The 24,008-nt window shown below is 37.6% G+C and overlaps 4 protein-coding genes across 5 annotated transcripts; 2 read left to right on the top strand and 2 right to left on the bottom strand.

Moving 5' to 3' along the window:
- Window positions 1–4,476: 4,476 nt before the first annotated feature.
- Window positions 4,477–10,911, bottom strand: ccne1 (cyclin E1). The gene is made up of 12 exons (XM_059534220.1): window positions 10,552–10,911; window positions 10,054–10,107; window positions 9,820–9,907; window positions 9,666–9,728; window positions 8,836–8,999; window positions 8,409–8,544; window positions 7,126–7,272; window positions 6,863–6,958; window positions 6,621–6,755; window positions 5,728–5,839; window positions 5,465–5,622; window positions 4,477–5,231 (listed from the first exon to the last, which is right to left on the bottom strand). The coding sequence occupies exons 2-12, from the start codon at window positions 10,068–10,070 to the stop codon at window positions 5,115–5,117; spliced, it is 1,233 nt and encodes a 410-aa protein (XP_059390203.1). The 5' UTR covers window positions 10,071–10,107; window positions 10,552–10,911; the 3' UTR covers window positions 4,477–5,114.
- A 354-nt stretch (window positions 10,912–11,265) lies between these two features.
- On the top strand, window positions 11,266–15,352 carry zgc:162297 (uncharacterized protein LOC555865 homolog). Its single transcript, XM_059534235.1, has 6 exons — window positions 11,266–11,526; window positions 11,604–11,686; window positions 12,607–12,787; window positions 12,881–13,031; window positions 13,164–13,291; window positions 15,111–15,352. The coding sequence occupies exons 1-6, from the start codon at window positions 11,454–11,456 to the stop codon at window positions 15,299–15,301; spliced, it is 807 nt and encodes a 268-aa protein (XP_059390218.1). The 5' UTR covers window positions 11,266–11,453; the 3' UTR covers window positions 15,302–15,352.
- On the bottom strand, window positions 15,351–18,840 carry si:ch211-260e23.9 (uncharacterized protein LOC555795 homolog). Its single transcript, XM_059534246.1, has 4 exons — window positions 18,755–18,840; window positions 17,448–17,606; window positions 16,977–17,103; window positions 15,351–16,180 (listed from the first exon to the last, which is right to left on the bottom strand). Exons 1-4 carry the CDS (start codon window positions 18,831–18,833, stop codon window positions 15,952–15,954), a joined length of 594 nt encoding a protein of 197 aa, XP_059390229.1. The 5' UTR covers window positions 18,834–18,840; the 3' UTR covers window positions 15,351–15,951.
- Window positions 18,841–20,621: 1,781 nt separating this feature from the next.
- LOC132123529 (uncharacterized) lies at window positions 20,622–22,904 on the top strand. 2 transcript variants are annotated; one of them, XR_009426531.1, is made up of 4 exons: window positions 20,622–20,799; window positions 21,291–22,105; window positions 22,218–22,442; window positions 22,633–22,904. XR_009426531.1 is itself a non-coding variant. In XM_059534203.1 (2 exons), the coding sequence occupies exons 1-2, from the start codon at window positions 20,668–20,670 to the stop codon at window positions 21,945–21,947; spliced, it is 789 nt and encodes a 262-aa protein (XP_059390186.1). In that variant the 5' UTR covers window positions 20,624–20,667; the 3' UTR covers window positions 21,948–22,154. The 2 variants fall into 2 exon arrangements, 1 of the variants encoding a protein (XP_059390186.1); XM_059534203.1 differs by lacking the exons at window positions 22,218–22,442; window positions 22,633–22,904 and having other exon boundaries at window positions 20,624–20,799; window positions 21,291–22,154.
- Window positions 22,905–24,008: the final 1,104 nt, after the last annotated feature.

The following is a 24,008-nucleotide window of genomic DNA, read 5'->3' as shown; positions in this document are numbered from 1 at the left end:
AGACAGAAGAGGGTATGACTTCAAAGCCTGGCTGCTGCCTAACAGCATCCTTTCACAGTACAAGAAAATATTTCACAGGAGTATTATACAGTCAGACATTTCCTCATGATCAGAGTCGTGCAGCATTTGTATTGAAGGATGCAAAATTTCAATTCAAATCTGAATAAAGTAGAATTCCAATGACATTTACTTTAAGGAAATTCTCATATTCCCTGTTATCATAAACGTAACAAACAACATGTGGGTTAATTATTTCTACATGCAATATTATATGTCATTTCAAGCATTCGTAATGCTATAGGATTTTAACTAACATGGGCAAATTTCATTTTACATACCAGGGTGAAATAATTCCTCGTCATTCCAATCCAAATTCAGCTTCCTGTGAGACCTCGCAAAAAATTTGATTTACTCATGAATTGAAGGGAAGCCACTTATTTAATTCTGAAATGTGCTTAATCATGCTTATAATCACAAACAATGCAGGTAAATTAAGTTGCTGGATTGCAGTTTTTCTTCCACCTAAAGTTTGCAACTTATGTTTGTCTATGGTTAGGTTACACAAAATATAACGGGAAATACTTCTGAAGCGAACTGACCCTAACCTTACTAAAACACAATAAATATAATTTGATAACAATGGCTGGTGTAAACTAACCTGATAAATAAAAAAATATATATATAATAATAATAAATAATAATTAAAAAAAAACGCTAAAATCTCGTTTCTGCGCACGAGACGCTGATTTGTGCTCGCGCCCATTCTTGACTTTGGCTGATGACGTCGAGGTGGGCGCCACTCAGCGAGTCACGTGTGTAAACAGTTGCTGCCACGTGGTTTAGCGGGAAAGCTTCCGTGACAGTTGAGTTTGACAGCTAACAGGATACACTTCTTAACATAAGAGTGGTGAAAATAAAATTATTAATAATTAAAATTATTATTATTATTATTATTTAAACAATGTAGTGTTTTTAATAAGTGAGGTCACGTTGAAATGAGGTGATGAGAAAGTTATTTTGTAGCCAAGAATGCAATGTAATTGTAGGCCATTTTGTTGTTTTAACTTGTTACTTAGAAAAGGTAAGTAATTTACAAAATCTATTAATATAGAAATTACAATAGTTATATAATATAGTAATAATTATAGTTTTACTATCGATATTAATATATTATTGTTGTAGACTTTTTCTGAGTAAGAAGTTATCATCAGTCTGTCTGGAATGACATGAAGAAACAAAACAAATTAAATCCACATTTGGTAAAAAAAAAAAAAGCCTTTTGTCCTAGGTGCACTTGTGCATTGCTTTTTCAGGCAGCTTTGCAGGTTTCTTGAAGTGTCTTGGAAACATTGCCAAAGTTTTTCTGGATTGAGTCTGTCTCTGTTCTGTTCAGTTCTGTTTCTTCATGTCATTCCAGACAGACTGATGATGAAGAGATCAGATCTCTGTGTGGAGCATTGGCTGCTGTCAGACTCCTTTTGCAAACAAAAATCTCACTAGATTATTATAATTAATGGCAAAAATAATGTTTGGAAATGTAAACTGATATTTACTACTGACACACTACAGCAAAAGATAGAAATAAGAGACTTAAAACAATATTTGTTGGTGAAAATACTAGTGGCCTAATACTTTTGCATAGTATTGTACATCCCTGTCCACCATCGACTGCATGTCAAAAGACCACTCTCTCAAACTCCTGAAGTTTGCAGATGACACTACAGTCATCGGTCTCATCCAGGATGTCGACGAGTCTGCTTAACAGACAAGAGGTTGAGCAGCTGGCTGTCTGGTGCAGTCTTAACAACCTGGAGTTGAACACGCTCAAAACAGTGGAGATGATCATGGAAACTTAGGAGAACTTTGCTTTGCTTTCCCCATTACTTTGCTTGCTATGGTAGGACTTCATCATATATATATATATATATATATTCATATATATATATATTTTTTTTTTGAGTGGGGGGGGGGGTGATGATTATTAGACTGTACTGTATAAAGAGACCCACTTAACCATGTTTTTCCTTTTATTATAGCAATATTGTATTAAAAGAAAACACAATCACTTCTACCCCATTAGTTGAACTGTTCTCAGTGAAAATGAGACAATGAAGATTGAATTTTCTCATTTGAACTGAAGAAAAGTTGTGTGAATATAGCTTTTAGCCCCCGCTACCTCTATGAACCGTAGGGGGCTTTTGATGAAGATGGCTCACTAACAACCCGAGAAAAGCACGTTTATTTTGCCTAAAACTGAGTCATCTAAATGAATTATCTAAAACCAATTTACTCCCCACCCCGTGTCATACAGGAGACAGAACAACACAACACAAACTCATTAATGCATGTAGGCTGATTATACATTTCAACCCTGGCCGCACCTGAACTACTCAATTAACAATTACAAACAAGCTATTCACTCAAGGACTGGAAAGCTGACCCTATTGTTGGTCTGAAAAGAAACTTGTTCTTGTGTCTTCTCCTGATTGGAGTGACTTTCACACATTTTAGACATTTTAAACGAACTAAGAGTTACCTACCAACCAAAGATGTAACTAACATAATTTTACCTCATCCAAAAATATGATCTATTATATACTTGATGGGCAATACTCCAATATTGGAGACAATAAAATGTATATCTTTTTTTTTTAAATGGCATGACTGGAAACTGTGACTACAAAGCTTACTGAATGCTTCATTTATTTATTTTAGTATTTCAGTTTATTTGTGATATAAATGGCTGTAAATGTTGTTTATTGCCTTAGTGGTGACATAGGGTTTAGATTTCCATATAGTGTAAATAAAAAGTATCATTTTATTCTTTAACAACCAGATGGGACTACAGAACAGCTCTGAAAAAGCCAGATTTCAAAAAATGAAACGCACACCAGCTTCTTCTTGAGGACCATATTGCTTAGAAACATTCTTCATCCTAAACAAATAAAAATGTAAAACAATACAATCAGCATTGAAACCAGTTCTCATTATTTTAACCAGAACTTCGAGAACTCTTTATTGGTTCGTGTCGCAGTAGTTCATGGCATTATGAATATTAGTGGCAGACAGGGGACACAGAGCTCAGACTAGGTGTGACTTTTGGCGGTGGTGGCTGGGAGATCATCCAATGGGCACCTGCTGCTGCTGCCACCAGCGTCTGCTCGGAGAGAACAAAAGGAGCCATTGAGCACATAACAGCTGTTGCGCTGTTGCCTGCCTGAGGGTCCCCCGGCCCCAAGGGTCTGTCTGCTGGGGCAACACCCCTCCTCCTCTTCAACGTTGACCTCCATACAGCTCTTTTAAGAGACTGCATGGTAGCCATCCTGCTGCCACATTGTTAAATACAGACTAGTGACGTGGTGCTCCATTCACCGTCAACTACAGCAAGGTTAAGAGCTTAGCATGAGGGACAGAAAGCTTGGAGTTGATCGTTCAGGTTGAGAAGCTTTCCTGTACCTCTTCTCCAAACCCCTTTTGTCATCAACTGCTTAATCTGCCATTAAACATGGTTTTCATAATTGCCTCGGTTTACATTGTATTATACACAGTGGTCATTGTTTGAGAATCGTATGCATTGAAATGATGTACGCTTGTAATGTTTCACTAAAATAATGCAAAGCATATTCAGGAGTTTGCCATTTTCAATAACTGAAATAATAAAGCCAAAACCAAAATTGCCTTAAGCAGATTCCAGTCACCAGCACACAGCACCCAAACACTGCCAGACCAAGGCAGCAGAGTGTTGTCAGTGTGCTATGTAATGAATTATCCTTGTCTCAGCAGCAGCTGTTGAGGAGCTCACAGACCTCCAGTCCAGCCTTCTGATCGTGACAGACAAAGCATCACACTGACATCTAGTGGATCATGTCCTAGGTCTCTCTGTATCACTCGTTCTCAGACTGCAAGCAGAGGGCACTGTGTATGTAGATGCACGAGAGAGACAGCCATTACAGGCCCTGTTCACCATTTTGTAATGTTTCATAGATGCTGTAAAACAGCCTGCAAGTGCACATATTTAACCAAACCGCATGGATTGCCCTTTAAGAATCAGATCAAATTAGATATAAGGCTGTTCCTAATTCAATTATTCCAGTTCCATTAACAGCCAAATTAGGCTGCTTTTTTACATGTATGTCAAATTACACACGCTTGAGTTTTTCGCATTAAGTTTAATGCGGCGCACTGCAGGGTGTAGCCTTGTTCCGAAATTAAAAATAGTAACTAACTAAATGAGGTTTTATTTTTATTTTTGACTGCCTTAATTTCTACAGTTGCTCTTTTTTCTGTCGTTTCACTGACAAATGTATAATGGTTAAACAAAAACATAACATTTTAATTAAAAGAAAAAAGCTATTAAAACATACCAAAAACTAAGATGAAAATGAATATTTAGTCCAAGTAAGACATTTTACGTTACTTAAAAATAAAGTCACAATAAGTAGTAATTTATATAAATTAAGAAACAAATCAGCATGGTTTACGTAAAAACTGTCAGTGACAGTGGCTTTATTTAGACATATGATATAGAGAAATGTAGCAGCATCTTGTTTAAAAATAAACCTATATAAAAGTGACCGGTCAAATTTGGTTACAAACACTTGGGAGGTGACCAGAGGAAAATCTTAAAATATAAAAACAGAGTCCTAGCTTCTGAAGCTGGCGATTTCTCTGGTCCTTTCTGGCATTGGAGACTCGAGTGACAACCTGTCAGGATTTTCCTGGTCCAAATGGCAACCTGAGCCCCAGAAACCCATGCCCATATTTGTGTGGGGATCTCTGTGGTCATCTTTCCATCTGCTCCAGTCCCACCCTCTTTTAGCAGCAATCAGAGCCAGCAGCAGCTCTGAGATTTTGGCAGGTAGTCTACATTTGGAAACTTAAAAAAATAAAAATAAAAAGACACCAAACCTTTGGACCATTAAAAAAAAAAAGCATTTCATGTCTTTCAAGTCTCGCATAAAGGAGATTAAAAAAAAAGGAAGCATATGACTTTTTGGTCTTGAGTCTTATGCATGTGAATTGATGCTTGGGTTCAAGCAGTAATGCCATTGATTTGTTGATTTTCATTTAAACGCATCAGTCAGGGTCGGGTCCTATTCCATACATTAACAAAGTCAAGAGACGGTGCTCTCGGGCTTCTCACTGCTGGGTGGTGGTGTGAGCACTCCAGAGGGAACTGGAGACCTCTGACTGCTCTCAATGTCCACTAGCTGATACGAGTGCACCCTTCCCTGAAAAATAAGACAAGAAACAAGAAAACTTTAGGCCAGAGGAAGTGAAAGAAACGAGTGTTGCGGCTGGGAAAAAATGTATGCAAAATTCTGTAGTGAGAACAAGATAGATGCTACTGTTTAAGCCCAATTTTTGTTTGTACATGAATACACACACACACACACACACAGGGACTAAAATCCAATTTAAGACGAACTAAACAAAAAGAAGTTTAAAACAAAAGTAAACTTACCAGCCATTCCAAGTAAGGCACATGGGTCTGGATATTGTGCAGATCATCTGCTGCGACTCCTTTGAATGTCTTGAGGGGCGAGCTGCCTGCTTCACGGATTGACATGGCGAAAGGGACCATCCATCTCACACACTCCTCCAAGTCACACCACTTCAGCCCTGAAAACAAAGAAATCAAAAGGTCACTTCCATTTCCTTAAGAAAAAATTGTGATATAAATGCTCAAATAGAGCCATTGAGAAGAAATTCACACAAAAATCATACCTGAAACTTTCATCACTAGCTCTAGAGAAGAGAAGTGGAAGAGTGCAGAGGCTGCGAGAAGACCAGAAGAGAACTCCAGACTTCTTACATCCAATATACACAGATCCAAAAGCTAAAATACATAAAGAAAAAGCCACAATAAGTAAATCATAAAACAAAGAGACATCCATAACACAAGGTTATAAAGAAGTCTGATTTTCTATCTGTGATTTTTATTTTATTTTTGCAAACACTAACATTTTGTCTGTAGGTTCACAACTTTCAAGCCCTTCAAAGAAAAACTAACAAAATCCCCTGGAATTTCAGAGTGGAGTTCACAATTTTTAGATATGCTCCTCATTCCAACTTTGTAACAGTAACTCGTACTGAACGATGTCTAGAGTTAGATTCTTTTAAAAAGCCATTTGGAAGAGTTCTGTTGTCAAAAGGGACACCCAAAAATAAAAATTTTGCCACTATTTCCTCACCCTCATGCCATTCCAAACGTCTATGACTTTTTTCAAAATATCATCTTCCACAGAAGAACACAAGTAACATCCATTGCATGGACACAAAAAGTCATGGGTCAAAACAGCTTTCACATTCCACAGAAGTCTTACATACAGGTTTTGAATTGCATGAGGATGAGTAAATTACATAATTTTTTTTCGGGTGGATTAGGCCTTTAAAACACATTTTAAGTGCAGCGCTACAGATGGACTTTGTAGGGTGCATTCATATACTGGGAGCAGCTTTAAGAAAGCTAAAATCAGTAGCCTGTGGAACGGTTTGAAGCCTTCACACTGCAGACACAACATGTGCAGAATATAAATTTAATGGAAACCGAGCCTTTTGCAGTAAATATAGTCACACACCATATTGTGATTTTAATGTGATTAATTGTGCCGTCTTACTTCTGCAATCTGCACAAATGTAGCCTGTGGGTACTGGGCCATGAGAACTTGAGCGGTCTCCTTCAGATAGGCCATCTGCATGTAGATGTTGAGCCAAGCCACTGGGGTTAAAGGACTCAAACTCCAATTCAACTCCTGAAGAACAACAAATGGTGTAAAGAGTAGTCCAATACATCATACAAGCAGCAGGGCTGCAGGTTTAGGCACAGTACAGATTAAATGATGATATGAAGATAATATACCTTCATGATGATAATCTCCATGCTAAGAATGCCATCCTCTGTGCAGGCCCCATCAGTAACGTAAGCAAACTGATGCACCTTAGGAGGGTAAATTTCCTTCGGAAAAATACAAGTCTAATTAAATTTCAAGCTTACAACATTGTGACAAATGCAGCACCTCCATTTTTTTAAAACAAGTACAATTGCAAATTTACACTGCAAGGTTAACAATTCTTCTCAAAAGTTCAGGCTGAAATATAAAGGCATCTACAAGTAAAACACACCTCCATTTTGGCAGCGATGAAGAGACAGGAGATGCCTATAAGCTGTAGTGTTGTTTTGAGAACATCGTCTTGTGTGGCCATGAAGCGATCAAAGTAATCCTGACCCAAGTAAAACGTCTCTCGGTGTAATTTGTAAACCTCACAAACCTGAAAAAAAATTAATTTTAGTCAGAACTATTGTGCCGTTTGCCATTTTTATTCAATGTTTGGGAAATTTAACAGAACCTTGCATGTTGTTACGACAGGCATTCCTTTACAAAGGAAACACTTATGTGCATATGTTGCAAGATATACATTGAGCAAAATGATCCTGAAATGCAGTACACATCTGCGCCATCTTAAATGAATCTGACAAGAGTCATGACAATTTTTGTTATAAATACATCTACCATTAAACCCCTATTTTGATGTAAATTTCATCATCAGCATAGTTCAGAAGTAGTGGACTAATGGTTCGAGAGCTTGACTCCTTATCCTAGGGGTTCGAGTTATCCTAGGGGTTCGGTTTGTGGGTTCGAGTCGGGCCGGCAATACCACGACTTAGGTGCGCTTGAGCAAGGCACTGAACCCCCAACTGCTTCCAGCGCGCTGCAGCTAAATGGCTGCCCACTTTTGTAAAAAAAATAAACAGAAATCATGCTGGACATCTTATTCATTCTCACCGGTTTCTTGAGAAGATTTTAATTAAAGCCAAAAGGTACACATTCAAAGATATCAAGTAAATATCCAACACGTAAAAAAAATAAAATAATAAATACAATTTTTTTATAATAAATAAAAAATTAAAGTAGCATCCCATGGTAGCCATAAAAACATTCACAGCGTTATCTAGATAGTAGATATTAAGCTGGTCCTAAATTTCAGCCAAATACCATTGTTGCTGTGTTCAATACATACAATATGCATCAAATGTGTATGCATGTATGTGTGTGTGTGTGTGTGTGTGTGTGTGTGTGTATATATATATATATATATATATTTTTTTTTTTTTTTTTTTTTTTAATCAGTTCCTGGATGGAACAAACTCTGTACAAGGATGAAATCTTTTCTACATGTGTTGATCAGGCATGCCATCAAATGGATGGAGTGTTTGCATTAAAAGCGAAGTGTACTTTGGGCTGTACTTGTAGTTAGCTTTTAATTTAAGAAAAGGCTGTTCCCCAAGTTCTCAGGATTTGCAAACAACTTGAGGTTTAGAAAAGAATGAAGGAACTTTTGGTGTCTCCACCCCTCTTAGGGAGATCAGATTAAGACGTGTGAATGGTTAAACAGCGATTACAAACCTCCATTAGCCAATCCAGCAGAATCGCTCTCATTTTAGGTTGAAGATTTGGATGTCTCTCCATAACATGTGTATCTCGCAGGTAGAGTTGGTCTTTTCTGAGAAGGTTGTTCCACACGTCATCTTTGCTTGCCCAGCTATGCGAAATTACAATATTGAAAGCCAAAGCATGTAATGTTCCAAAACACAACTGATATGACAGACCAAAAGTAACATTGTCTAAATAAAACGAAGTGGTTCGAGCTGGAGATTAATGCAGATGTTGACATCTCTAGAATGTTAACTTTTGCATATAACACCAAGCATATCACAGGATAGTCAATAAGGCTGTATTAAAAGATTCTTGTCAGACAAGATATTCTACAGGCAAATATTTAGACATGTCATTCTAACATAGCTAGAAGTTCAAAAAGTCATAAATATCTCACCAGAGGGCCGGCAGAGGGGTAGAGCGTGTAGGGGTGATGAAGATGTTTTCTGAGGCGTACTGTGTGAATCCCACACTGCTAACAGCAACCGGTTCCTCGACTTCATCAGGTGTGGGGATCCGCCTGCATGGGCTTGTGTAACCAGTGTCGGGATTCCAGCAGGCCTGTGCAAGAGGACAAGAAAAAATTGGGTAAGCAGTCTAACGGATATAAACAAATACAACAGCCCACCCTCTTCAACTAGGACAGAAGGTCCTTTTCAAAATGCCTTTGAAGCCTATGACACAAAAACAGCTTGCTATGTAAATTCAAGCTGTGATATTAACCTTAACCACTCACGATAAAATGGTAGTTTATGATAACTTTGTTATGCAGGTCTGTGATCAGCAGAGACATTTAATAAACTTGATGCTGCTCTTTTTGTCGTCAAAATGTTTAAAACTTCCATTTTTAGACTGGTCTACCTTAGCAATCGGTCGAAAATATCTCAAGACAGCCAGATATATTGTTTACAAGGACCAAACACTTCAGTTTTTAACAGTGAAAGAAAGATTTTAAAGGTAAGTTAGGGTTACCTTAAAATCCAAAAAGAAATGGTCCAAAACATTGTTATGGCCTTGAAATTAGGTTCAAAATTTACGTATACATTATCACAGATGATACTAAATAATTTCAGTACATTTCGGACACGGGTCCCATTATACATTACTCTGCAATCTACAGAATAAACTAAAATGAAAGTGGAATAAGTTTAAGGTCACTGATATGCCATGACTGGCGAGGCCTATGGACACACACACACACACACACCAGTCATGACTCATTTATACCTGGGAAGCACATGGTTTCTTTCTTGTCATCTCTGTGATCTCTTCATCTGGATCTTGTAAATGCTGTAAATTAAAAAAAAAAAAAAACAATTAGAGACTTCATCTGTCTGAGTTTTTAGTATGCAAGTATTAGTTTAAGAACGGTTGTCCTTACAATAGCCACGTCTGCTTTCCTCTTCCTGGGACGCACTGAAACAGTTGGAAGAGCTTCATCTGTAGTGTTAACCTGCTCTGTTCGTAACCTGCATCGGAAATATAATATCGTTACATTTTTCACATTGGCCTGAAACTCCGTGGAAGTCACTAACTGGGCTAACTCGCTGCTGCAACTTTTCCATGCACACCGATGGACAAAACCGCCTTAAAAAGACACGAAACCGAAACTTACACTTTCTTGCTTGGCATGATATTCCCGCGTGTGACCTTCTTGAGTGTCGAGAGCCTAAAACATAAAAATGTTACTTTATAAAAATGTCCGATTTGAGGCGTTTAATCCCAACCCCCTCATGCAAGTAAATCTTCACAAAGCGCTTTGGGCGCGGGGAAGTAGAGCTGGGCACAATGTTCAAGAAGTCAAAACTACACGAAAATCACAACTAATCACTAATCACTTCACAGTCTATATTTTCAAAGCAACTGCACGCTCATATTTCAATCGTTTGTATTAAAACTACACGTTTGCTTTGCTCTACCCATGGGAGTCAGAAAATGGCCGAACCAATCATTATTACTCATTTCATTGAACCCGCTCTCTGTAAGAAACAAAAGACTCTACAATCCGATATTCCCAAATTCGCTTCCCCAAACCCTTTTAATGTATCTTACGTGTTTAATGTTACTTTTAACGATCTTTAACAATAACCCCACGATTGTGCAATGCACGTACCTTCCTGTGATGCTCTCTGAAAATGCCTTCTCTCCACGGATGTCCTTTAATGCTAAAGTTAGGATGGTGTTACACAAGGCATTATTTAGTAAAACCGCTCCAGTGATCTGTAAGCAGGGCGCATATGGCTAAGCTGGGCTGTGTTCCGCAGTCCGCTCGCTCTGAGCTGGCGCCAGTATCTTTGCGCCTTGTCTTATAACCCGCCAGCAGTCGTTAAGGGGCCGTGAACGCGGGTCATTTAAAATCCCCGCTCTGCTCTGATATAACAACAGCGAAGCCCTGCGATCGGTGCCGCGGGGGGGGACTGACACCAGCACGGAGCGGGCACGCGAAATCCCCACGTTACACTTCAAATATTTAATGTCAATAAAACTAAGTTTAGAAGCGTGAACATTTTGCCGGCAAAATGAGGGGTGTGTTTGGTGACGTCACTTGGGGGCGGGCCGAGGTGAGGTAGCGGAAGTACGTTGAGCACATGGCTAGCAGGCTCAAAAAGTAAACAATCCGAGTTTTTGGGCTAAATAGCTGGATTTTATCTCGCTATTTTGATAGTTACATATAAAATGCAATGTTTCGGCTGTGCTGGGATGGTCGTTTGAGATGTCAAGTGTTGTCACGGTAATATAGTTATTTTTTTTCTGGTTCAGTTGCTGCTATTGGGTTACGCAGGCAAATCAGTTTCACTATATTGACTGGCGCCCCTGTACACGATGTACTACAATATACAGCAGCATTTTAAATATATTAGTATGAAATGTGTTTATTTTACGTGCTCATGTAGAGGATGTATTACACTGGGCTAGGGTGTTGTCATTAGATCCGTACTTTCTATCAGTAATATAACCTTTGACCAGTCACATGACCATCAAAACACACAAATCTGGGTTTTGTTTACTGAAGAAATGAAGTTTTTCAACCTTTTCGGTCGCTTAAAATCAAATGTCATAGGCATGATTCACGTTGGAGCCTTGCCAGGTAAATAACGCATTTATGACACCAGAACAAACTTAAAAGAGAAGAAATACTAAACTCTTAATGTATTTATTTTGCAGGAGCCCCCTTGAGCCGCGCAGCTATCTCTGAGATCACAGAGGAGGCTTGTCGAGAGGCGGAGATTTACCACCGCGCAGGACTTGTACGTTTTCAATAAAAGTGGAATGTAACGTATACATAATCATACAATTATAATCATAATCCGCTTTTTCACATTCTGAAGTTTATTAAGTATTAGCGGTGCTTGGTTCGTGAACGAATCATTTGAATCTTTTCAGGTGTCGGATCTTGGCATCGGTTTAAAACGATTCATGAACCGGTGAGATTCTGTCCGAGCGGTTCTCGAGTCATCTGACTCATTGAATCTAGAATCATCTTCTACATGTCCGAACTCAGGAGTATTTTATAGTGAATCTAGGATTGGACTGATGAGGAAAAAAGTTAATCAAAATGCATAATCATGACAGTTATTAGTTATTAATTATAATTAAATGGAGAATATGGTATGTCCAAACTTAACTACTATATAACGATAACGACACAGAGGAACGATATCGTTGGAATGGAATCACATTTCTAACTATTTTCTTTCAACTGATGAAGGATAAAATATTGCCAGTCAATCACAAGCGTGCCTATAACAAACAGACCATTATCTTTCGATGGTTTACACAGTAACAATGACTGAACATGAAATTGCAATAAACAACTTTATTAATGTAATATCGAAAGTGGCATATGGCTTTGTTGTAAAATTTTAGTAAGAACTTTCCAACCGGTTCTTTGTAACGAGCTGTTCAAAAGAACCGTTTAATGGAAACGAGTCAGAACAGTCTTTGGACTGACTTCTCGTCGCTTCTAGCCAGTACGGGTGCCTGCAAGGTTCATACACCTAGCTTTCTTTAGGAGATATTTTCCATGTTATTTTAAACGTGTCTGAACGAAATTACACCAAAACAGTCTTGCATATATTAGACAATAGATGTTACCTTTGTCAGTTGTGTTTCTGGCCAGTGTGCTTTAAATGTTATTGCTAATTTCAGACAATTCTGTCTATGGCAGGATGGGCTGATCATTGAAAACATGCATGATATTCCGTACACCCTTGAGGTGGGTCCAGAAGTGTGTGCATCCATGACAGCTGTGTGTGCAGCAGTCAGGCGCCTGTATCCATCTTGGCCGCTTGGTGTTCAGATTCTCTCAGCTGCAAACCAATCAGCATTGGCTGTTGCCCTGGCCTCAGGTGTTCACATGACTGTACAAGCCATCAACGAATGTCATTTCAAACCCAAGTGTTCTCTGACAAGATATTTATTGAATATTAACAACTTCACAGGGCTGGATTTCATCCGTGCAGAGGGGTTTGTGTTTTCACATGTTGCAGATGAAGGCTTGTTAAATGCGTGCGCTGGTGAGCTGCTGCGCTACCGCAGACACATTGGAGCAGAGCACATTCAGATCTTTACAGACATCAAGAAGAAGCACAGGTATGATCTGATATGAGTACATTGCATGCAGCTGGCTGGCCACAGAGCTCTAAAAGAGGCACATTACAGTGTGGTTTCTGTGTTATTGTGTCACATGATCACATAAGTTATATTTGAAAACCGTCATTACAGTGCTCATGCCCTAACTTCAGATGTCAGCATAGCTGAGACGGCCCAAGCAGCTGAGTTCTTCCTCTCTGATGGAGTCATCATCACAGGAACTGCCACTGGAGCGCAGGCCAATCCAGAGGAACTGAGGGGTGAGTCTGGCAGTCTAATGGCTTGATACACTTTAATGTGACTGTAAAAGTGGTTTGTGCATTTTTATGTTACATACTACATCTTCATTGTATCATTAGGTAAATTGTGATGCTATCCAATATGTCCTCTTATACTATTCGATGCACAGCATTTAAAAGTTGGCAAGTTTTCGATAGACGGCTATTGTGCTCACTTAGACTGCATTTATTTGATCAAAAATACAGTAAAACTGTAATATTATGCAATATTATTTCAGCAGTCATTGCACCATTCTTCAGAAAAGCTTCTAATATACTGATTTGGGGCTCAAGAAACATTTCTTCTTATTATCAATGTTTAAAACAAATGAATAGGAAGTTCAAAGTTTATTTTGAACAGAAACCTTTAGTAACATGTATTGTAATGTATCTTTGAGGAAAGAAGAGGTTGAGTTTTTTTACCTAAAATGTTCTTTAACTGTAGTATAACTTTTGTATTTGATGTACTGTATTGGTCCATACTGTGGCCATCCTAGTATGCTGTGCATGTTTGAATTAGGCAAATTTGATCTGGCACTGTACAACCCACCTTATCTCATGTCATCCTGATTCCCGACATTTGTCTGCAGCTTCCTAACAGCTCACAAAATAAAATCGAACTACTGGTAATTATACATTTACTGATGCAAACATCATTCGTCAAGGTATCTTATCATGATCAGTTTATCATACAAAAAAACAAATTAAATGAACTATAGCCTGCAAAAGACCTATTTGATATATGGTCAACAGCATGTGTACAGTGCCACACATGCACAAACAGTTTTTGAGGGCTTTCATGTGACCAGCGTGATGCCTGAGTTAACAGGACTTTAGCCTTTCGCTTTTCTGTGTCCCTTTACACTCTTTTTTTTGTAAATAGAAAATTTATACTTTTACACAAAAATGTTAGGACTTTTACATTGATCCAATTCATTAATAGTTATTTTTAACTTCATGTTCATCGAAAGATGCTTAAAAAAATATCAAGGTTTCCAAAAAAATATTAAGCAGCAAAACCATTTTCAACATTAATAATAAGATTTTATTTTATTCTTTATCTTGACCAGCAAAGTAGCATCATTTCTAAAGGATGTGTCACACAAGACTGGTGTAATAGCTGCTGAAAATTTAGCTTAGCCACCACAGGAATTAATAACTAAAATATATTATATTGAAATCTGTTATTTTAAACTGGGCATCATTTCATAATATTACAGTTTTTACTGTATTGTTTATCAAACAAATGCCGCCCAGGTGAGCAAAGCTGTACAGTTTTAACACTAATGCACTTTTGTGATACGCTCTCAGTGTTCAGTCCCATTCAGAGGTTAGAGGTTAATCCGGGTTAATATCTAATGGAGCCCATCAGACAGGTGTGTAAATCCTTAAAAACAGTGGTGTCCTTTAGGCAGAAAGATGCCACATAGTCTCCTGCCCTCCCTCAAAACAAGTGGCCTTGTATTGTCTAACATAAGACACCAGCACTGCCAGCTATTTTAAATCCCACTTCCAGATGGCTGGTGATCGTGGAAGGCTGTAAACACAGGCATGAAAACCAGGCCCAGCCTAGTCTGCCACTGCCCTGCTGCCTTTTTTGGACTTGTGCCTATTGCCTCCCTTAGTTCTGATCCATTGGACTGGGGAAGCTGTCAGATGGAGGATGAGCCACAGTCTGCCAGAATCCTCATTACAATGAAGGAACAACATGTTTTTGTATTTTTATGCATGCATGTAGCAGAAAGATGTTCTCACACTCATGTTTTGCTGACCTGTTTTCTGAGCCCTGTTTGTGTGACAGAGGTTACCCAGTCTGTCCGGATCCCTGTTCTCATCGGCTCTGGTGTAACCCATGATAATGTGGAGCACTACCTTCAAGCAAGTGCCATGATCATAGGCTCCCATTTCAAGAAAGGAGGTCACTGGGCAAATGGTGTGGATACTGAGAGAGTCAAAAGGTTCATGGGGAAGATGCATGAACTTCAGAAGTAACTGTTGTAATTCAGTTGCACGGAAAAAATAAACAAATGTAAACAATGTGAAGATAAAATGTTTATTTTTCACTTTTTTTTAAAAGGTTTTTATCAAATACATTCTTGAAGATAAAAAAATAAAGCAACACCAAAAAGGCATATAACAGTTATGAATCAAATAAAAATATGAATCACTTGAAGTAAATCACAGCATATCGCTTTGTCATGTGAGCAACATTAAGATAGACTTTCACCTTAATATTTGATGTAAAGAATGCATTGCCTTGTACAGCACAGTTTATTTTAGGCTTCAACACTGAATGTTTTTTTCTTTCACTTAATATGCATGCACCAGTCACAGCTAAGCTAAAATAGAAGCACACGTAACATCATTACACTGTTTAAAAACGTTAAAATCCTAGACTATTAATGCAGCTCACTTGCAGTTTTGTAACACATGCTTTTCAGAGTTTTTTCAGTGTCGGGCCTATCAGTGAGGCTTCATCCCTAAGATAATAACACACTGCATTTATCAAAACGTTTTTCCTAATCCATACAAGTCTCACAGGGGAATGGTTTTATGGCATGATTTGCAAGCATACCCCTTTAAAACGACTATTCATTTATCAAGGCTGGCTGTTCAGTGGTTTCAGATGCGATTGATTATTATCAATAGTTGTACAGACGCTGAGTGGGCTGTTTGAAGAAGCCATAGTGGCGCTCTGAAGGTGAATAGCGTGTTCTTGCGAGGTTCTGCCTGTTGAGGGAACCACGGGTCAGCTTTCTGTGCTCATTATAGACTCTGGCACGCTGCATTGAGAGCAGAATGGTGCTGCAGGGCAAGGGTCTGCCCCATCCAGCTAACCGCCAAGAAACGTGACGTCTGATTGGCACAGGCCTAAAGGGGTAGATTGACAAATCACAAGCCAACATAACCACACTTACAACATGGATATATAGGTTACATATCAGTGTGACATCAATGGATTTGTTATTATATGGGTATGATCTTTGTGCTGCCTGGAGCCATAAATGTGGCCCATATGAAATGCGACTTTCAAATTCAATCCACAGACCTAGCTTATGTGTATGTGTTTTTTTTAATATTGTTTAATAGATGATTTTGTACACATTTTATTGACACTACCATGGGGGCCAGTAGGATTTAAGCTTTTAGTTTTTAAAATAAATAACGTTTATTCAGTAAGGATGCATTAAATCAAAATTGACAATAAAGATTAATAATTCAAATAAGTGCTTTTCCTTTGAACTTTATATGAATAGTAATAAATGATAAAATAACAGGTTCCACACAAAAAAAAGCACAACTGCCTTTACTAAGCTAATCTGTTTTCAAAATTAATAACAATAAATGTTTCCAAATCGGCATATTAGAATGAGACAATGAAGACTGAAGGAATGCTGCTGAAATAAATGACATAAATCTATTGTGCCAGGAATAAATTACATTTTATATTAAAAAAGAACAGCTATTTTTTAACTAATATTTCACAAAACTGTTTTTTTATTGTATTGTTAATCAGTTGAAGCCTTGTTGAGCATGATACTTCTTTAAAATCATTATAAAAAATCTTTATGACCCCCAAACATCTGAGCAATATAGTTATTTAAATAATGAATATGAGCACTAGAAATTATACTCGCTTAAAAGTTGTAATTGTTGATAAATGTACCTAGCCATGTCCTCCGTTTCTTCAGGGTCTTCCTGTTCATGCCTCATTTGGTATACAGACATGCTGGGGTGCTCGATCAACAGGTTCTCAAGACTGTTTGTGTCAGCGGAGCCAAGGGACTGATTCTCTGCACAGGAAGCATAAATGACTTCAGTTCAACAGCATTACTAGAGTGAGTCAGCTGTACAGTGTGAGGGATACTGGGACTAGTTGTCACACAGGTATGTTTGCCACAAAGACGAGATTAGGACTGTAAATATAAACAATTGTATGCAATAAAACCACACTAGGCTATATTCAGACAAAATCATGAAGGTTGTTTCCCTTGTATATCCACTATAAAATACACGGACTAGAAATGAGCCTGCTATGATGTGATTACTATTTACATCAATAAACTCAATCATTACTGCACAGTTAAAATCAGTCACATTTTATCAATACTTGAAAAGTATAGCCAAAATAACTGACCGTGCATCTTTATAATAACCCACTCTCCATCATCAAACTCGAGAAGGTTCGCACAGTTATCAGTTTCTTCTGCAACATCGCTGTCTTTCTCTTCTCTTCCCACCAGCTGTGCAAGGATCCTACTGATCATTTTCTGTGATGGATTTGTAAGAATGCTATCTGTTAAAAAAAAATATATATATATATATCAATGAAGAGTTATGTTGCCCTCTAGTGGAATCGACCCCCAATGCAATATTTTCCTTGCAGTAAGATATTGAAATGAGCATATTTTGCATGCAAGTGTCTTTCCTTCTGGTGGTTGGAACTTTTTGATGGAATGCAACGTGCTAAGTGTTTCAGGTGTCACATCAGACACAGTAGACAGCTTTACATAATAAAAAAAATGTAAGGTCATGCTGTGCTGGCCTGGTACAACTTATGCACTTGGCACGTATCAGCTGGTTGAACTGAGACATGGTGTTCCCTTCCACAGATGAATTATTTTTAACATTGTCTGGAATTCCTTTATAAATTTAGCTTGATTATAGACTAAATTCATGTATGAATCAGAATCAGATCATCAAAACTCCTGTACAGGATCAGATATGTGCAGGCACGCCATCCTGCTATGCTAAAGGTTATTTTGCAAACTTGATTCTATGAGCCCAGTGTACAGACACAAACTGCAACCACACACACACACACACACACACACACACACACACACACACACACACATACATACATATATATATATATATATATATATATATATATATATATATATATATATTACAGCTTGGAATAGCATGACTTATTTTTACACGAGTTTACGATGTTTCTTGGTCGTTTTATAATCATCGGTCAAAAACTAAACACTGTTATGTTTATTAATAATACCCTAAAAATATCCCCAATTTACGTAAGTGAAGTGGGACAGGAAAGAGAGAACTAACTCCACCTTAAACATGAGAATAATCAAACAACCGGATTATCGAAGAAACTAACGACATTAACGAAAGAAGAAAAAAATTATAGAAAGTCCTTCAGAAAGTTTCAGTGGCACATTTAAAACTAATAAACAGTGTTTAAAAATATTTGAGTGTCTAATTACAAATAAATAAATAAATAAAAATCAGCTTAACTGTTCAGATCAGTGCAGTTTTCTCGAGAAAACAAAACACAGTAACAGGTTATCTTAAACTGCTAAGAAATTGGACACTTCAATAACATGCGGTAAAAAGCGTTATAACAACGTATAAGGTTTGCCCACCTTATTAGCTGTGAGAAAATAATTTTTTGCAGCTTGGATGCTTCTGTTTTACCTTTATTGTGTTGCAGTCGCTCCCGTCGGTGTACAGTCTGTACTTGTTTATGTACACGAGGCTCCTCCCACTTGTTCATGACTGTACTCGACTTGACGTCGACAAGCTCCGCCCATTGGGCTTAGCGTCAGTGGTGTTCGCACTTGCGGATGTTCTTGACTGTTTACATACATAGGCCTTCTGGATGTCTCACATGTGTTCACAGATATCTTACAACACTGAAATAAAACATTGATTTATTCACAGCCGCAGACGCTGTCTGGACGACTTGCCTCCTGCTCACTGTCAAAGTGACTGGCCAAGTGGCCATGGTGATGCACAATGTAGGCAACATTTATAACAGCAGGCCAAAACAAGTCTTTAAACTGAGCATAACAAACCGAGACTAGACAATGTATGATTTCAAAACTTAGCGAGTATTTTGCACAGTCAATAGAATTCCCTGTAATTTAATTAGGCCTAATGTTAGCCTACTTGTAATGTTAATGTTAAGTTCTTGTAACCTACCACACTATGGGTAACAGGAACTAAACACATGGACATTGTAAAGTTAGTACATTCATTTATGGATTTGATTATTTATGCATTTTTCCAAATAATTATGCCAACCACTCCACATTTTATTTAATTTTTTTTTTAAATGCTTTCGATATAGACTAAAAAACATTTTAAACAAAAAACAATTTTGCTTCTGCAGCCTAACTATTTCTTTCTTTCTTTCTTTCTTTCTTTCTTTCTTTCTTTCTTTCTTTCTTTCTTTCTTTCTTCTGTCACTTTGAAGAGTGGTGTTGTGACACACACCACACAAATGTAATGTGTCCCTCTAGAGGACAAAACAGCATGGGGGAATCTTCTGAATAACCAGAGCCAATGCCAATTCTTTTATTATCAAATGGCGAGAGGCTTATTGTTTTCCTTAGGATTATTTATCATTATTATTATTATTTATTCCTCTTCTTCTTATTATTATATTTTTTTTCCAACGTCTCTGGGGCTTTTGGGGACCTTAACATTCTTACAAAGTCTTGAAAATTGGCACACACATTGGAACCTGCGGCCATTAGGGCCGGACAGAGACTGATACACGGGCGTGGCACAGGGGCTCTACAGCGCCCCCTGGAATATGGAGGGCCATATATCATATATACTTGCTTGTAGACATATGAAACTCGGTACACATATAGATCTTATCAATCCAAACAACTTTTGTATTGCATGTCATAGGCTCCGCCCAACAGGAAGTTGGCTATTTATGGTTTAGTGTTCATATTTTTTGTCAAAGTTTTGGGGGCTTTTGGGGCCCTTAACATGCTCAAAAACTCTTGAAAATTTGCGCACACCTTGGAATCTGTGGCCTTTAGGAGGCCGCAGAGGCTGAAACCCGGGCGTGGCACAGGGGCTCTACAGCGCCCCCTGGAACACAGTCAGAAATGTTGATGTATAGCTCACACATACTTGCACATATTAATATGAAACTCGGTACACAGATACGATTTTTTGAAAAGACAGTAAAAAGGGAATCATTAATTGTATTGTATTTTTAAATGGCAGCTTCCAAACACGTCAAAGCATTTTTTCAAACAGATGAAAAAGTCATTCTGAGGAAATATGCATAGTTTCACGACTTTACAACACTGTATGCATAACAGAAAATTAAAATACTAGCTGTGTCTCATTTAGAAGGCCACGTCCTCCGGAGGTCGCATCCTCTGGAGTTCGAATCCTCTCTAGGATGCGTATACGGAGTGTCCTTCACCCTGGGTTTAAACGAGACGGCCTTCGTAGGACGGACGGAAAACGAAACAGTAAGTATCATGTTGCTATGCCAACACATAGCATCGTTGCACTCTCACACTTAAGAAAACAATATTAGGAAAATTATTTCTAAATTTGGAAAGTAATTTGAAAAGAAAATGTTTTTATTTGTTTTATTTTATTCAACGTTTGAGGAGCTACAGCGTACGTACAACAGACATCTGTTAGAGAGAAAAAAGAGGAGGATGTCAAGAACAAAGTTTATCCGTTTTTACCGGCGGAGGTTTGAGGTAAGTTGTAGCATAGTTCCTTTAATATAATTATATTTAATATAAGTCCATATATATAAAGCCTTTGGTTGTAGGGCATTGATGCAATAATTATATACCTACATTTATCTTACTACACATTTTACTATATACATTATATACAATTTTATTATTATTGTGATCCCACTGTCTTTAAAAGTCCTACGAATTACATAATTTAACCCAGTGTTCGCATTTCTAAAATAATTTTAGTAAATAAAGCAAAATGCAAAAAACAAACAAAAATAACTAAATCTGTGTCTATTAATCTACATATTAAATATACACGAATGAAATTTAATGCTGTATAATTAGATTACAAATACATGATTAAACAATACTTAATGTAATACTGTAGATCTGTTACATGATTAAACAATACTGAACATCAAGAATGAACTGAAAAACTTTATTATATATACATGATTATACACAAGAATATGTATTAATACATATTATTTTGTATTATACAGACAGACATCAAGTATTGGAGTCTCAATCCCCATGTCCCTGTTCTTGAGAAGTTTTTTGATGGAGGGGATACAAAAGCAGACTTTCGTCTGACGAGAGAGAGCCTCAATAAACTTTTGGAGCTACTTCATCAGCAACGGAGACATGGCTGGGGTACAAAACTCCAGACACTGGTGTTTTTGTATTGGTTGGCTTGTGGTGCATCTTACAGGGTTGTGTCGCAGGCTTTTGGGATGCCACGGCCAACCATTCACAGAATTATACATCGAGTGGCTGATGAAGTCATAGCAATTTTGCCAAAGGTTGTAGTCCTACCAAAGACAGAAGAACACCTGATCCAGGTTGGTGCAGGCTTTGCTTCTCTCACCAATCACCAGGCATTTGGTAAAGCTGTTGGAGCAATTGATGGATGCCATGTGAGAATAAAACCACCAGCTGGCCCTGATGGACAGTGCTATAAAAACAGAAAGCTGTTTGCCTCTATCCTGCTTCAAGGTATATGCGACCATCAAGGAGCATTTTTAGACATTTTTGTAGGGAACCCTCACGGGTGCTTAAGAACAGCCCCATTTACAACCAGGCAAAGTATCCACCTCAGGGCTTTTTCCTCCACGGCGATGGTGGGTACCCCTGCACAGAGAAGCCAATCGCAATCATGACACCGTTTAAGAATCCAGCCTCACCATCTATTCAGCGCTTCAATGCACATTTTTTCAAAGGCCGCTCAATTATTGAGCGTGCTTTTGGAATGATGAAGACGCGATTTAGAGCCATCTTCCTTCAGGCACTTGAAGTGCATCCAACATTTGCCCCAAAGGTTGCATTATTTTTCTCTATATTTGACCTTTACTTAACACACAACTTCAATGTCAGGTAAAATAATTTACAATTTAGTGTAACAATTTGTTTTCATATTTGTGTATATACAGGTAATAGCATCATGCACCATGCTGCACAACATCTGCCTTGGTGTTGGCGACATTATACTGTACAACCAGACGACAGCCAAGAAGAAGAGGAAGATGATGTGGAGGCATGCAATCAAGTAGAGGCAGTATCTGGAGCAGCATGGCGTTTGAGATTGTGCAACCAAGTGTCTGCCTTACAGGATGTCAACCAGGACCACGACTACATAATTCATCCTAATTAAAAATGTAAGTTGTACACACTTAATACAATTTCATTTAATTTGGCTACAAATACTGATTTTAAAATTAAAATGTATAATTACCTATACTTTAGTTTAATATAGTTTATACAGAATTATAAATGCATAACTGATTACCTTATCATGGAATTTTAAAATCCTTAACCCAGCATATTTTCTTCTTCTTTTGTTCTTAGGCTTACCAAGAAGTCAGCATGAGAGCTCACACAACACGACATCTTTTTCACAATATATCTTTTATTTTTGTTAATGTGTAACCAAATACATTTATTCATTAGAGATTTTTTAAGCCATTTAGAATTGATTACTTTAAAGATTTAGTGAAATGTTGTCTACAGAGTTACCTTTTTAATAATTGTAAGTAACAATAGTAAGTAAATATTGTAAATAGTTTTATTACATTTTATCAATTAACTTTTCGAGTAAATTAAAGAGCCTATCACTCCTCGCCCTGTCTTCTGCATCTCTCCTTTCTTCCCACTCCTTCTGCCGTGCCATGTCTTCCTTCAGGAGATCAAGAAGAGGATCTGATTTAATTTTTCTCTTTCTCGTTTGTGACTGCTCTATCCCTGCCCTCTCCTGCTGTTCTGCTTCCTGGGTAGGCTCAACAGAACTGCAACCTGGCTGTGGTTCGTCATCAGGCAGTGAAGAAATGAGAACAGGGGGAGAAATGGAAGGCCTCTGACCCAACATCTCATCCATCAGGACAAACCACGGCCAGGTTTCAGTAGTTGGCTTTCCGTTGTTCATGCCCTCACCTGACCCTGGATGTTTGCATTCCTAAGACAAAAAAAAATGGTAATGGTGGTGGCATAAATACTCACTCATGTTACCTCTGAGCCTCATTAAATGTCTGAAAATATACCTATGAGCAGAAGAATACACTTAGGTGTATTAAAAATTAATTTAGCTAATATTGATTTTATATGATCGGTAAATTATTCTATTGTTTAATTAGAGTAAAAAGCTTTTATATATATATATATATATATATATATATATTTATATATATAATTTTTTTTTTACTTTGATATAAATGATGACATACTTTTAATAAAATTAGAAAAATGCAATTAAAAAGAAAAATGCCCCTGTAAATCATTTTAAGGAGTCAAATATCACCTTGTACTGGAAAGGCTAATTTTTTATCAGAATTTTTTTTATTGATTAGAAAGGTGCTCCTGAATCTTTTGACTCTGCCAATTATCAATATAATGTATTCTATATGAACTGAAACTTAGAAAACATTTTTATAGAGTTGAGTCAACTTGAACATGGGACTGTACAATGTATACATCTTTGCTTACCTTATACTTTTTTTTTTAAATTGTCCCACTTTGTCTTTGCTTGCACTGGTGTTATTTTACTGGAAAGGTCCATTTTCTCCAGAATAAATCTATATTCATAAAAATAACATAGCATAACATCATAATTCAGAGTGAAAACTCCTTACACATCCTTAGAAATAAGACTGCCCTTCTGCCTAACATAGGGGTTGCACACGATGGACCTGGAGAGTTTAGCTCCAACCTAAATCAAACACCTGAACAAG

Source organism: Carassius carassius, chromosome 3, assembly GCF_963082965.1.
Source record: "Carassius carassius chromosome 3, fCarCar2.1, whole genome shotgun sequence".
Taxonomy (NCBI): domain Eukaryota; kingdom Metazoa; phylum Chordata; class Actinopteri; order Cypriniformes; family Cyprinidae; genus Carassius; species Carassius carassius.
This window is presented reverse-complemented; position numbering and strand designations above follow the sequence as displayed.

Excerpts from the sequence above, each read along its gene's own strand:
- ccne1 (XM_059534220.1), bottom strand. Across the intron at positions 9,000-9,665 it reads AGAAACCATGTGCTTCCCAG|GCCTGCTGGAATCCCGACAC; the intron begins GTATAAATGAGT and ends CCTCTTGCACAG. Across the intron at positions 6,959-7,125 it reads TCATCGCTGCCAAAATGGAG|GAAATTTACCCTCCTAAGGT; the intron begins GTGTGTTTTACT and ends ATTTTTCCGAAG.
- zgc:162297 (XM_059534235.1), top strand. The coding sequence starts at position 11,454 with ATGAAGTTTTTCAACCTTTTCGGTCGCTTAAAATCAAATGTCATAGGC. Across the intron at positions 11,527-11,603 it reads TCACGTTGGAGCCTTGCCAG|GAGCCCCCTTGAGCCGCGCA; the intron begins GTAAATAACGCA and ends TTTATTTTGCAG. Across the intron at positions 11,687-12,606 it reads TTTACCACCGCGCAGGACTT|GATGGGCTGATCATTGAAAA; the intron begins GTACGTTTTCAA and ends TGTCTATGGCAG.
- si:ch211-260e23.9 (XM_059534246.1), bottom strand. The coding sequence starts at position 18,833 with ATGAACAAGTGGGAGGAGCCTCGTGTACATAAACAAGTACAGACTGTA. Across the intron at positions 17,607-18,754 it reads GCGACTGCAACACAATAAAG|ATAGCATTCTTACAAATCCA; the intron begins GTAAAACAGAAG and ends TTTTTTTAACAG. Across the intron at positions 17,104-17,447 it reads GGTTATTATAAAGATGCACG|AGAATCAGTCCCTTGGCTCC; the intron begins GTCAGTTATTTT and ends CTTCCTGTGCAG.
- LOC132123529 (XM_059534203.1), top strand. The coding sequence starts at position 20,668 with ATGTTTTTATTTGTTTTATTTTATTCAACGTTTGAGGAGCTACAGCGT. Across the intron at positions 20,800-21,290 it reads TTTACCGGCGGAGGTTTGAG|ACAGACATCAAGTATTGGAG; the intron begins GTAAGTTGTAGC and ends TGTATTATACAG.